This window comes from Meriones unguiculatus, chromosome 8 (genome assembly GCF_030254825.1).
Source record: "Meriones unguiculatus strain TT.TT164.6M chromosome 8, Bangor_MerUng_6.1, whole genome shotgun sequence".
Lineage (NCBI taxonomy): Eukaryota > Metazoa > Chordata > Mammalia > Rodentia > Muridae > Meriones > Meriones unguiculatus.
Genome location: NC_083356.1, coordinates 19,678,476 through 19,691,106, shown reverse-complemented (window position 1 = coordinate 19,691,106; position 12,631 = coordinate 19,678,476). Strand labels below are relative to the sequence as shown.

Sequence of the window (12,631 nt, the reverse complement as noted above, 5' to 3'; positions counted from 1 at the left end):
TTAAAGCCCAACTGTGGGAATGAACCTTGCTCGGCCAGAGCTCGCTCGCCTTTCCCTGGTTTCAATTACAGTGATCACCACGGTCCAAAATTCCAGAAATGATCAGTTCACAGACTTTGAGGAGTATTCTGTCCTTGGCCCACTCATGTTGGGGACATAAGGGGTGTCTTTGTCCCACACGCTCACGTTAGAAGGGATGTTATGGGTCTGTGTTACCATATCTGCACCTGAGGTATTGTAGTCTTTATGTTTAACTAGGAAGCTAATGGCGTCCCAACCCTGTGTCACAATGCCCATTCTCTTCCCCTCAGCACAGCGCGTCTTCAGGCCTTGCAGCATCCTGTGTCGTTACATGTGTGCAGGACAGTGAGATATCTAGGGATTCGACATCTGAAGGGCTTTTACTGTATTTTTTTTGATAATTGATATTAGTTGTTATTAATCTCTTGCTGGACTTGATTTTGTAAAATAAACTCATAAGGATGAATGCATAGGAAAAAAATAGTATATTTTACAGTTGGGTTCTATTGTTGGGCTATTGTAGGCATCCACTGTGGGTCTTGGAATAAAGTCCATTTTGTGTGTGTATGTGGTTTGTTTTTTGAGACAGGGTTTCTCTTTGTAGCCTTGGCTGTCCTGGACTCACTTTGTTGACCAGGCTGGCCTTGAACTTAGAGGGATCTGCCTGCCTCTGCCTCCCTGAGTGCTAGGATTAAAGGCGTGTGCCACCATGTTCAGTTATTTTTTTTAGATTTATTTATTTATTTAGTGCATATGAGTGCCCAATCTGCATGTACACCTGCAGGCGAGAAAAGGGAATCAGATCTCAGACTAGGTGGTTGTGAGCCATCATGTGGTTGCTGAGAATTGAACTCAGGACCTCTGAAAGAACAGACAGTGCTCTGAACCGCTGAGCCATCTCTCCAGGCCCCCTTTAAAAAAATATGGATCACTTCACAAATTTGGGCGTCATCGTTGTGTTGTGCAGGGGTTGAGAGACCAAAAGATAAATTAGCAGCTATTATTAAGACCTGAAGTAGGTGGGTGGAGAAGTCCAGTAATGCCCTGAGGGGAAGAACTGCCTTACTGTATTCTTTCTCCACCCACTAGAGATAACAGTTGCTAGGAAACTGGCCCATCCCCCCTAGGGAGTGACACCAGGTCAGGGTCATGGGCAATGGTCTGGGGACCTTCCTATAGCCAATCAATTCAAAATGTAGCATTTTGACCAATAGATGCTTGTCTGCTTGTCAGGCAGGAATCGCCCCTGCCTTGTGCATGCTGGGATGTACCAGAATCTTTAAATCACCCAACTAACCTGGGCGCGGGGCGCTCGGCTCCCACCGCTTCGGTGGTGGAGGTGTGTGGGCCCAAGCTGCAGCTTGTAATTTACAATAAAAAGAACCTCATGTATTTACAGCATAGTCTAGTTATTCCTGGTCTTTTGGGGTTCGTGAACTGGGCAGAACAGGGTTGTGCTGATCTCGGTATCTCTATAAAACTGTATCCAATTTTAGTATATGTGCTACTGAAGCAAGCACTGCACTTATCTTTTTTTTTTTTTTTTTTGAGACAGGGTTTCTCTTTGTAGCCTTGGCTGTCCTGGACTCTATTTGTAGACCAGGCTGGTCTCGAACTCAGTGATGCACCTGCTTCTGCCTCCCAGAGGGCTGGGATTACAGGCGTGTGTCACCGCACCCGGCTACAACTTGTTCTCTTAATCACTGAGCTAGAACTCTTAGTATTGAGGCAGCATCTCCTCTTGATGAACCTGGAGTCACTTCAGCTAGACTGGCAGGTCCCAGAGCCCGTAGGATACCCATGTCCCTGCCTACTAATCCTGGGGTTGCCAATGGATACCTGGCTCTTATGTAGATGCTAGGGATCCTGTAAGAAAGTATAAGCTGGGTGTTGGTTGTGTACCCCTTTAATCCCAGCACTTGGGAAGTAGAGGCAAATGGACCTTTTTGAGTTCAAGGCCAGACGGGTCTACAGAGCAAGCTCCAAGACAGACAGGACTGATACACAGAGAGATCCTGTCTTGAAAAGCCAAAGAGGAAAGTACAGATGGTCTATTTCCACTACCAAAATTGTCTCAGGTTGACTTAAGTTTACCAGTTCACAATCAAGCAAGAGGCAGAAGTCCCCTCCAGCAGCTGGTGCCTGCTTGCCCAGGCACATTTAGTTTATCTCGAGGTGGACTGTTCTGACATTCTGCTATAGGACTGAGCCCATGAGTCATGGAGGAAGGAGGACATCTTGAGCCTCGGGATGTACATTGCATAAGGGTCCGTGTCCTCGAAATTCAGAACCAAAAGTAAGTGTGAACTGAGGCGATAAAATGGAATTTGGGGTGGGGGATCATACCAAATGGTCTGGAAGACTGTAACACCCCAAGCTGTAGGGTAAAAGGGCCAACATGAAAAACACCTGACCCCGACTTGACCCCAAGATCAGGGCCAAGAGACAGAATCTCACCAATCTCTGAGATTACCACAGAAACCCACCAATCACTAAACAGGAAGACCCACCAGTCCCTGAGCACGAAAGAAAACCCGCCTATCCCTGGAAAGCCCCTCTCCCCCCTCCAAAAAGGACTCTACATTAACTCTGCCTTCTGTTGGGTTCTCTGCTGCCTCATCCTGTGTTTCCCCTTCCAATAAACTTCTTGTGTGAGGTTCACTGTGTGGTGGTCCTTTGCTCCCGAGCAATCGCCAGAATGCCTCTCAGGGTGGAGCTGGAACACTTTCTCTAGAGCGGAGCTTCCACTGGGGACGCCTCCCAGAGCTGGAGCAGAACTCTTACACTTGTACCAGGGACCCCTCCCCCCCTCCCAAGAGCTGTGTCTTTCAGGGGAAGCCTTTCACTTTGGAGCCAAATCCCTTACACAATTACCTACCCAGCGGGCCGGAGGCAGAGATTTGTGATTAGGACTATCAAAACGATTGAGGCCTAACTGGCTTATCGTTTTGTCTGAGCTGGTGGGTGACCCTGAAGGACTGCTAAATAAATTCTGTTGCTCTCAAAACTCTGAGTCCGTGGCATGTGTGTCCTGTTCCCCACACTACCAGGAGTCTTTTTCCCTCTGGGAACGGTGGAACCAGTAAGACTAGACATCAGTTGATCAGGGGAAGAAACTCAGTCTTGACTAAGACCGAGAGAAGTAGAAGGTAGAATCCAGAAGTTACGAGATTATAGGTCTACATAGAGAGAGGAGGTGGAAGGGCGCTAATAAAGGGGAAGTGGGGTTTTTGTTTTTGTTTTTTTTTCAAGTTTTCTTTGTGTAGTCCCGGCTGTGTAGACCAGGCTGGCCTTGAACTCACAGAGATCCACCTGCCTCCCTGAGTGCTGCAATTACAGGCATGTGTATATATATATGATTTATTTATTTATTATGTATACAATGTTCTGTTTTCAATGTATGTAGACCTGCGCGCCAGAAGGGGGCACCAGATCTCATTATAGGTGGTTGTAGGACACCATGTGGTTGCTGGGAATTGAACTCAGGACCCCTGGAAGCGCAGCCAGTGCTCTTAAGCTCTGAGCCATCTCTCCCACCCAAGGGGAATGGTATTAATGTCTTCTTTGGGAGTGCAGATTTGCTGGGGATTTGGGTCCTACCTCAAGGTGAGGGAGACTGATCCCAGGCAGAGCCTTGCAAATGCCAGGCGCGCTCTGCCGTAGCCACCTTTCCCAGTTCTTCTCAGCCGTTAGAAAGCGAGTCTTTTAACGTGCAGTCGGAGCTGATGCCACAGCCTTGGAGGATGTCAGTGTTCAGCTGATGCCAGTCAGGGAACGCTATTCTCCGAAGGGCCCCACCCCACCCGCACCCGGGTCCGAGGCACGGAATCTGCCTCTGGTGTAGGTCATCTCCTCCGCGGTCCCCGCCCGCCCCACCCCCACCTCTGCAGCGGTCATGGCGGCCTGGCGGTTAAGTTCGTGCGCTCGCCGCCTTCCGGCGATTCGAGGCCTCCAGGCTGCCCGGCTCCGCCGGAAATCCAGCTCCTCCAAGGCTGTGACCACCCGGCCTGCTGTGGCGAAAGAGAATCAGGAAGAGCTGACGGTGCACTGGATGGAGGACCCCGATCTCCCCGACGAAAACTTGTACGCGAAGAACCCAGACTTCCACGGCTACTGCGAGGAGGACCCCAAGGTGGACACCTGGAATATGCACGCCGTCTTCTTCTTCGGTTTCTCCGTCCTGGTCTTCGGCAGCGCCTTTGTGGCTTATGTGCCCGACTTCGGGATGACTGAGTGGGCCGGCCGGGAGGCTGGGAGGCTGGTGAAATACCGAGAGGCCAACGGCCTCCCCATCATGGAGTCCAACTATTTTGACCCCAGTAAGCTCCAACTGCCGGAAGAGGACTGAGCGGGACTTAAGCAGCCCCACCTCGTCCACTCCCTGCCTGTTTTACTGTTCACGCCGAAGAGAACCTGTCAAAGAAAAAAAAGAGTGCCTTTTTACTCCAGCTGGGCCTAAAAATTTATTTGGCCAAGGGACACCTGAAGAAGACCGATTCGCCTGAAACTGTGCTGAAGAGACGGAAGGAACAATTATCCCTTTAATGAGATAATATATTTGCCTTCGCAGAAACCCCGTCCTGGATCGAGTTTCCTGTGTGGCCTCCACCTTGTGGTATACCCGCTTTGGTAGCTCACAAAAGCATAGCCCGGGAATTTTTTACCCTCGATGTTCTGGGCTCTCTGGCTCTTCTTCTGTATCCCCCCTTCCTCTGCTTCTGCCTCGGGGCTGCTTGATCAAGCCGCATTACTAACCTCCAGGTCTAACTCAAAGGGCATGGCTTTCTCTTCTCCGTCTTCTGGCACCTGCCAGTTTTTTCAGCTTGTTTACCCTGGTATGTTTCTTTTAAACTCTAATAAAATTGTTCCAAGCTTCCCTCCGAGGTCATCCTTAAGTTAGTTTCCTTTCGTAAGGCTTACTTTACACTATTTGTCTGCCTGTGTCTGTGTGTGGGCATATGTGAGCGCACACGCAAGGTGAGGCCAGAGGCCTCAGAGCCCCTGCAGCTGGAGTTGGAAGCTGAACTTGGGTCTTCTAGAAGAGCTGAATGAACTTCCACTGAGCCATCTCTCTCCCCCTGTTCTTTTATTAATGAACCCAAAGAGGGGCTCCTGTTTCCCTGGTAAGAGAATTACCATTTAGGTAGAGGTCACCTGGCATCTTAGACCCAACAAGTTTGGCTAGAGCTTCTGACCTGTTTTCTCCTCAAAAATAAACTTGATTATAGTGGGACAGAAATGTAGCTGGGCCAGCTTTCCTCAGAAATATTCATGCCTTTAACCCCAGCACTTGAAGAATTCCTAGGCGTTGTTAATCTTGAGAGTCATGAGAAGAAAAACAGTTCCACAATTTTGAGCCAAATTTGAAGCAAGCTTTAAACACTGACCAGGGTAAACACTGGTCAGGTCCACCCTGGACTCCAGAGAGTGCCACCAACTTGCAGGGGTTTAAAGAGACAAAACCCACAATTCAACTCAGGAGGCAGAGGCAGAGGCAGGTAGATCTTTGTGAGTCTGAGGCTAGCCTGGTCTACTGAGCGAGTTCTAGAACAGCCAAGGCTACACTGAGAAACCCTCTCTTGAAAAGCAACAAAAACAAAGCAAAACAAAAAAAGATGGGGCACCACAATGATGCCACCTGGGTTGTGGAAATGCTAACCACTGGGAAAGACTGCCCCAACTGGCCCAAACTGTAGATGAGCAGGACACTGGAGAGCTGATTGCCCCGCCTTGCCTAGACAAAGCAAGATCAGTTCCCCGGTTGTTTTTAAAAACAAACATCTCACAGATTCAACTTTACCAATAGACACACTCGAGAGCGGGTATTGGGGTGAAGCCTGCCAGCTCAGGGAGGCAGAGCAAGCACCCAGCTGACCTTCCTACCCAGCCAATGTTCCAGAAGAAGAAAAGCCCCTTCCCCACAATGTCCCCCCTTCCTGTGTTTACTTACGTTCACTGCCCGTCAACTGCCTGCTTGCTCCACCTCTTGACCTACGGTTTGCTTTATTTAGCTTTTGTTTACAGGAAGCTCCTCAGCTAAAGGTGTGTACTAGGGCTGAGCCACACCACAACAAGAAACAGGTTTTTCCAGTTCACAGTCTCAGGGTTCACAATGGGATCAATCATCCTGCAACATCCACCTACCCTCCCTCCCCGTTTTCCTCTTCTCCAGAGAGGCCTCTTGTCTTCTAGGCCTAGTGGCTGAGGACTGATGCCGTCCTGGTACCCCTGCCCCCAATGCCATGGGGAACACGGGAGCCTGGGATGACTATCTAGGTAATGGAGTATGGACTGGCCTCTGTCATTTGAATTGATACACATAGGGCATTTGGATTATACTTCCTGCTATAACTTAACCCTTCTCAGGTCTCTGATGGTATTGACAGCTGGGCTCGCTGTAGGTTTGTCAGCTTGGCAGCGGCAGGCAATCCATTTCCAACCCCCAAAGGCTGCAGCCACATTGTTCGTTCATCAAGAGTTAGAAGGTTTCTTGTTAAGAAAAGGCGGACAGGTTTGCCTTGCTAGTAGATTGCACATTAAAGGACAAGCATATTTCAGGTGTAACTTTTTACTGATGAAAAAAATGTTTTGCAATAACTGTTCTCAGTAATAACTACTCATGTCTCTGATAAAAGTGATTAGATGGAAAGAAATAGGTTTAAAGTCTCTAAGATCTGAGGGTCTCAGAAATGTTCGAAGGAATAAAAAAGCTTAATTAAGTTCTGAGGGTCTCAGAAAATAATTTAAGATGTGTAAATACACGTTGGAAAGGTATAAACATAGTTTAAGGCATATAAAAATGGGAAATGGGGAAATGTTTCAGATTTCTTTCCCCTTCAATGCCATTGTCATACTAAGATTCATCATTTTAACATGGGTCAATGAAGTTTTTATAACCTGGTAGAGCAAATACTTCTTACTATTCAGTAACAAACTCAAACTTAAAAGTTTGAGTTTTTTTGGTTGTCTTCTAAATATAGACTTAAAGATACTTCTCACTGGACTGAAAACATATCCAGCTCTCTGGACAGAAGAGAAATTGATCATGCTTTTTAACCCAAAGCTCTAGTTTTTGCTAGAACTGAAAGGCATGAGTCTACTCTGGCTCTGTTACAATGTGGATTTCAGTACAGATTGATGCTAATATGTCTAGAAACTTTTATCTCTTTTTGTAAACTGACAATTTGTTTAAGCTTCAGGGAGTCATAAGACTTGGATCCACCTGTCAAAGGTCAAATGGATTCCAGGTAAATATGGCCTGTTTCTATTCCTGAGGGTCAGATCTCTCTCCTGGTCTTGCGACTCCTCCCTTTCCCCAATTACTAGGACTATGGGCCTGAATGTTCCAAATGTAAGGCTTTCTTTAAGGTTCCTCAATCTTAGCTCCTGTCTCTAGTCTGTACTAGTCTCAGCACTTGGCTGACAGACTTTATCCAGGGATCACCTGCAGCCTGCAAACTGCTGAGCTCTGAAAGCGATTGCTGCCTGTCTCTTCAGCCGGGTCAGCTAACCAGATGCTTCTGATAAATGCCCCATTCCCCAGCCTTTGGCTGGCCCATCAGCCTTCCTGTGCCCTGGCAACGATGCCCTGGTCTCAGCTGGAAGCAGTTACAGAAAAGAACCCCTTCCCCCACTGACAGGCTGAAATGCTAAGTTAAAAGGAAATTCCCTGGCGTAGGGGACAGAATGGCTACTTATAATGCCAGTTGGCATACCATGAAAGTGGGCTCAGATTTATCAACTGGTAGATTTATTAACCAAAACAGTTCTACAATATGATAGGGCACTTGGCTTGCTTTATGCAGAATAAAGAAGTATTATATGACTTGAAGAGAAAATTGTTACTTCTATTCAAACTATTCTGGGTCTTAATCTTGTATATTCAAATATTACAGAAAGGAGAGCTGAGATAAAACAAATGACTATCCATTTCCAGGCTCCTCCTAGATGTCAGCCATCACAGGGCCTTTGGCCCTTCTACTTCTGCTAATTACTGTTGGCTCTTTTTTTTTTTTTTTTAACATAGTAAGTTCTTTTTTTTATAATTCTTAATTTTTTATTATTAGTTACATTTTATTAACTCTGTATACTGTTGGCTCTTGACGTTTAACTAGGTAAATCTTCTTTGGGTACCTTAAGCTGATGGCTATTAGACCCCAATATAAACAAGTACCCATAGAGTCAAGGATTTGACCCAGGATGCAATTCAGGTGGAGAATGTATGAACTGAAATTAACCTGTAAACCCTACCTGCCCAAGGACCAGGTAACTTCCTGAATTCTGGGAGTTGTAGCTCTTGAAAAATAAAAGCCACGAGGGAAAATACAGTGGCTATATGGCTTTGTTCTTAAAAATCCTACAACAGGTGTCTCCCTTCAGCTGGGAATTCTGGGAGTGGTCCAGACCTAGATCCCTCCTGGACAGTACTTAAAGCTGGCTCAAATTTGGCTCAAATTTGTGGAACTGGTTTTTCTCTTATACATCTCAGGATTAAGATGACTTCCCAAAGACAAAGATCCCTTTTCCCAAACAGCATGCATATCCCTCTGGGTGAGCTTTGCTGTGAACTGCCTTTTTTGTCTTTTGAGATAGGAGCTCTGGAGCTCCTTCCACTTTTCTATGCAGCAAGGATGACCTTGAACTCTTGATCTTTATGCTTCCACCTCCAAGAGCTGGGATTACAAACTTGTGCCACCAAACCTGGCCTTTTATTTTGTTTTTAGACTCTTGCTGCATGCCCTTGGCTGGCCTAGACTCCTGAGTGCCACCTCGGCCAGCAGTAAGGTAGTTTTTATTAGCGTTTTTCCTATAGCAGCCCCACCGTAATCCTTCAGGGATGAAGCCACTGAAACCCAGAGATGGAATGACTTGCCCTGAGGCACACACACACCCCTGTTGGAACAGTCCTGAAGCTTCCAGTGTGTCCCTTTAAGAGGAAGGTTTGTCCCTGGCAACTGGTGCTCAGACAGGGAGGGCCCTGGGGAAGCCTTAGGGAAAGAGAGGAACAGGCATGGGGGAGGGGAAGGCTGGCCACTGGGTGACTTTGAAAACCAGAGAAAAGCAGGACAATAGGCAGAGGACCTGCTGACTTCAACTTGATGAGATGGTGGCCTCTTCTGGTTTGTGGTAAGTGCTGTCCATGTTTGGCTTGTATGGTTTGGCTCCTACCTGGAGCATTTCTCCTACTCATTTCTGTTCCTTTAAATCTCTAACTTTCTCCCGGCTGCTGGCTGTTTTTATAAGGCAGCACATTAATAAGTTCAAAGAATTTAGAAGCTGGGTTTGGTGGCATATGCCTCAGATCCCAGTACTTAAGAGGCAGAGGGAGGTACATATGAGTTCGAAGCCAGCCTGGTCTACATAGTAAGTTCTAGGAGAGCCAAAGGTTACATAGTAAGACCATGTCTCAACGCCCCCACCTCCTAAAATTCTTTTAATAACTTATTTTCTTATACATGCAAATGTTTTGCTTGATTGAATGTATGTGTATCATAGGTGTGCCCAGTGCCTGTGGAAGTCAGAAGGGGCTTCAGATCCCCTAAAACTGAAGGTCGCTTTGAGCCACCATATTAATGCTTGGTCCTGGGTCCTCTGCAAACACAAGTGCTCTGAATCACTGGGCCATCTCTCCAGCCCCAAAACAATCTTTTGAAATAATTTAGAGGCCACTAACCTCCTTTTTCTCTACCTGGAGTGTGACCTTTAAGGGTAGACATTGAGGCCTAAAGGAATTGAGGCTGACAGTACATGAGGACCTGGTGACCTCGGACAGGTAGATCTTTCAAGTCAGTTGCTTTTTTTTTTCTTATTTTTTATTTCATGTGCATTTGATGTTTTGCCTGTTTGTCTGTGTGAGGTGTCGGATCACATGGAACTGGAGTTACAGACAGTTCTGAGCTGGAGTTACAGACAGTGGATGCTGGGAACTGAACCCAGATCCTCTGTAAGAGTGGACGGTGCCTTTAACCACTGAGCCATCTCTCCAGCCCCCAAGTACCTCTTTGTAGAAGCTGTCAATAGGGAAGCCATGCCCTTAGGCTTACATTGACTTACAGAGAGGCTCTTTACAAGACCGGCTGGGAACCCAGTGGGGTATTTTTCCTTTCTCAATGTATGGAGTTTATGTGTCTCCCAATAGCGCAATCCACTGAATTTAAACAAGGGCCAAGGGCTCATGCTCAGATGGTGTTTGTGGGCACAGAGGCTGTTGCTGGGTTGTGTCTGGTCCCCTTGGGACTTCTTCAGCCAGCGGGGACAAGAAAGCTCACTACAAATCACAGTGCAGCCTTGGAATACGGATGGAGCATAGGAACGAGCCACAGCCCAGGCCTGGTCTGGAGAACTGCTGGACCGGTCAGATCTCAGAGACAACTGATTCGTTTTGTCTTCCTCAGATGAACATGAGGCCTAGAGAAGGGAAAGCCCTGACCAAGGTCTTGGTGTCAGAAGTTCACTGTAAATCCATAGGAATCCAGACCAGAGGGGTCTTGTCCTTGCATTTCTTTAGGTCTGTATTTATTGTTGTTGTGTATGCTGTGTCTGAGGGTGCACGGGTCACGGGGCCCGCATGGAGGTCAGAGGACAACTTTGTGGAATTCCAGCTTTACAGTAGTTTCTGGGGATGAATTCTGGTCTCGGGTTATGAAGCACCTCGCAGCAGGGTCTCTGTCAAGCACCTCGGTGGCCCCGGAGGGTGTTTGTCTGTTTAAATGGCCTACCCAGTCCAACCTTAGTCCTTGTCATTCAGCTGATGCCCAGGGAGGTGGGCTGGTAGAAGTGTGGGGGAGGGGCACCCTCCGCACACCGGTGAGCTTCTGTGGGGGAGAGAGGAAGGCCTTGGGAGACCTTATGGATGCTGGCCTTTAGTGAGGAGTGAGGATGGGGGCTCCAGCTTGGGGCAGATGGGAACTGAGGAATGAAGGCTTTAAAACCACCGAGTAACAGGGACCACCGTTTGCGTCAGTGAGTGGGGGTTGATGTCCTGCTAAAATGGGGACAGAGTCGGTCAGCCTGGCTCCCAGGAGCCCGGCTAGTCTTGGAGCTTGCCTGAGGCCTGTGCAGGTCCAATAGCGCCGCCTGGCGTTCATACTTCTCACCTTGGTAAAAACCTTTCCCTGGACAGAGGGCGGTGTTGTGCACCAGATTTGCCCCCAGGCTCAGCAGAGGGTTTTGTGGTGTGACAGATCCCTGCTGGAGTCTTTGCCTGTTCTAGCTAGCACGCTTACATTTTCTTTTTCCAGAGCATTATTGTCAGTAAACTCTACCACAGTTAGTTTCTATTTACTTATTTAAACACGGCCTTGTTCTGTAGTCCAGGCTAGTCTCAAATTTGTTGCAATTTTTCTGCCTCAGCCTCCTGAGTGTTGGGATTATGAGTAAGGCATGTGCTATCATACCTGACACAAATTTTGTTTGAAAAAAAAAAGCCTGAAAAACTGAAGCAAGCTCTTAAAAGTTGGGCTTACGGAGGCAGGCTTAGTGAGGCTCATGGAGGAAGCATAACAGCCTTGTGGTTCCATAGCTGGTCTTTGTTTCATAGGGGCCTCTTATGTGCACTTGTACTGTTTTTTTTTTTTTCCTTATTTCTTTGATTTTTGAGACAGGGTTTCTCTGTGTAGCCTTGGCTGTCCTGGACTCAACTTGTAGACCAGGACCGCCTCGAATTCACAGAGATCTGCCTGCTTTGGCTCTGGGATTAAAGGCGTGTGCCACCACGTCCAGCTTCAGCTAGTGTTTTCTATAGATCACACAGGGACCGAACACTAAACACTGACCTCAACCACATAGCACCATCTTCCTCACCCAAGTTCCTGCCGCCCCTGCCCCGCCACCTCCCACCAGTCTTCATGCAGCTCCTCGGAGCTTATCTCCATGATTGCCGCGACCTGAAAGGCCCTGCCCCACGCTGCTGCCTACTCCCTGCTCAGCCACAGTGGCCTTCCCCTTTTCAGCTCCTCTGGCGTTCTCACTGGCTGGTTCAGCTGCCTGGAATGAACTCCCACTCCGTCTGCGCTCTTATCTAGGTTTCGGGTAGATACCCCATCCTGAGAGAAGCTTCTTCAACCTCCTAACACACCTGCCTCCCTCGCACAGTGTTGTCATCTGATATCTAGCTTCTCCTGTCACCTGTTTGTCCCCTGCTTTACTCCAGAGTGTGATTCCTGACTGAGGCCTCACCTTGGCTGCTGCCCATGAGCATCAAGCCCAGCAATTCTTGCCAGTGGCTCTCAGGGAAATGACTAGAAGGTGAAGGGTCCTGGGTCTGGAGTTTCAAAGAAGACACTAAGGTTGAATGGATTTACCCCAGATTGGCTGGCGTGTGTCTCAAAGTCTAGGAGGGTAAACCCCTGGTCTCTGTCATTTTTCCTCCAGAAGCAGGTGGCTCTACACCTCAGCAGAGGACTGGCTCGTTCATGCAGGGCACTGATTTCAGGAAATCCAGCCATTGGCCTATCTTGGTAACCTAAAGTTTACTGAGCATGTGATCTGATTGCCAAAGCACTGGGCACAGTGCCCTATCCTACAAGGTGGATAGCGTGGGCTGTTACCTGAGTAGGGAGCTCCAGGATTCCTGCCTAGTGTGTTCTTAGGAAGCAGGTATTATCAGGCG

The 12,631-nt window shown here is 47.8% G+C and overlaps 2 protein-coding genes across 2 annotated transcripts in view; both read left to right on the top strand.

The window, feature by feature from the left end:
- The first annotated feature begins 3,915 nt into the window (after positions 1–3,915).
- LOC110554104 (NADH dehydrogenase [ubiquinone] 1 beta subcomplex subunit 11, mitochondrial-like) lies at positions 3,916–4,369 on the top strand. Its single transcript, XM_060388962.1, has one exon. The coding sequence runs from the start codon at positions 3,917–3,919 to the stop codon at positions 4,367–4,369; it is 453 nt and encodes a 150-aa protein (XP_060244945.1). The 5' UTR covers position 3,916.
- A 4,635-nt stretch (positions 4,370–9,004) lies between these two features.
- Xrcc6 (X-ray repair cross complementing 6) overlaps positions 9,005–12,631 on the top strand; it is a 48,382-nt gene continuing 44,755 nt past the window's right edge. Inside the window, exon 1 of the mRNA XM_060388960.1 lies at positions 9,005–9,147. The gene's annotated coding sequence lies outside the window, so the exon portion shown is untranslated. The remainder of the gene's footprint in view (positions 9,148–12,631) is intronic.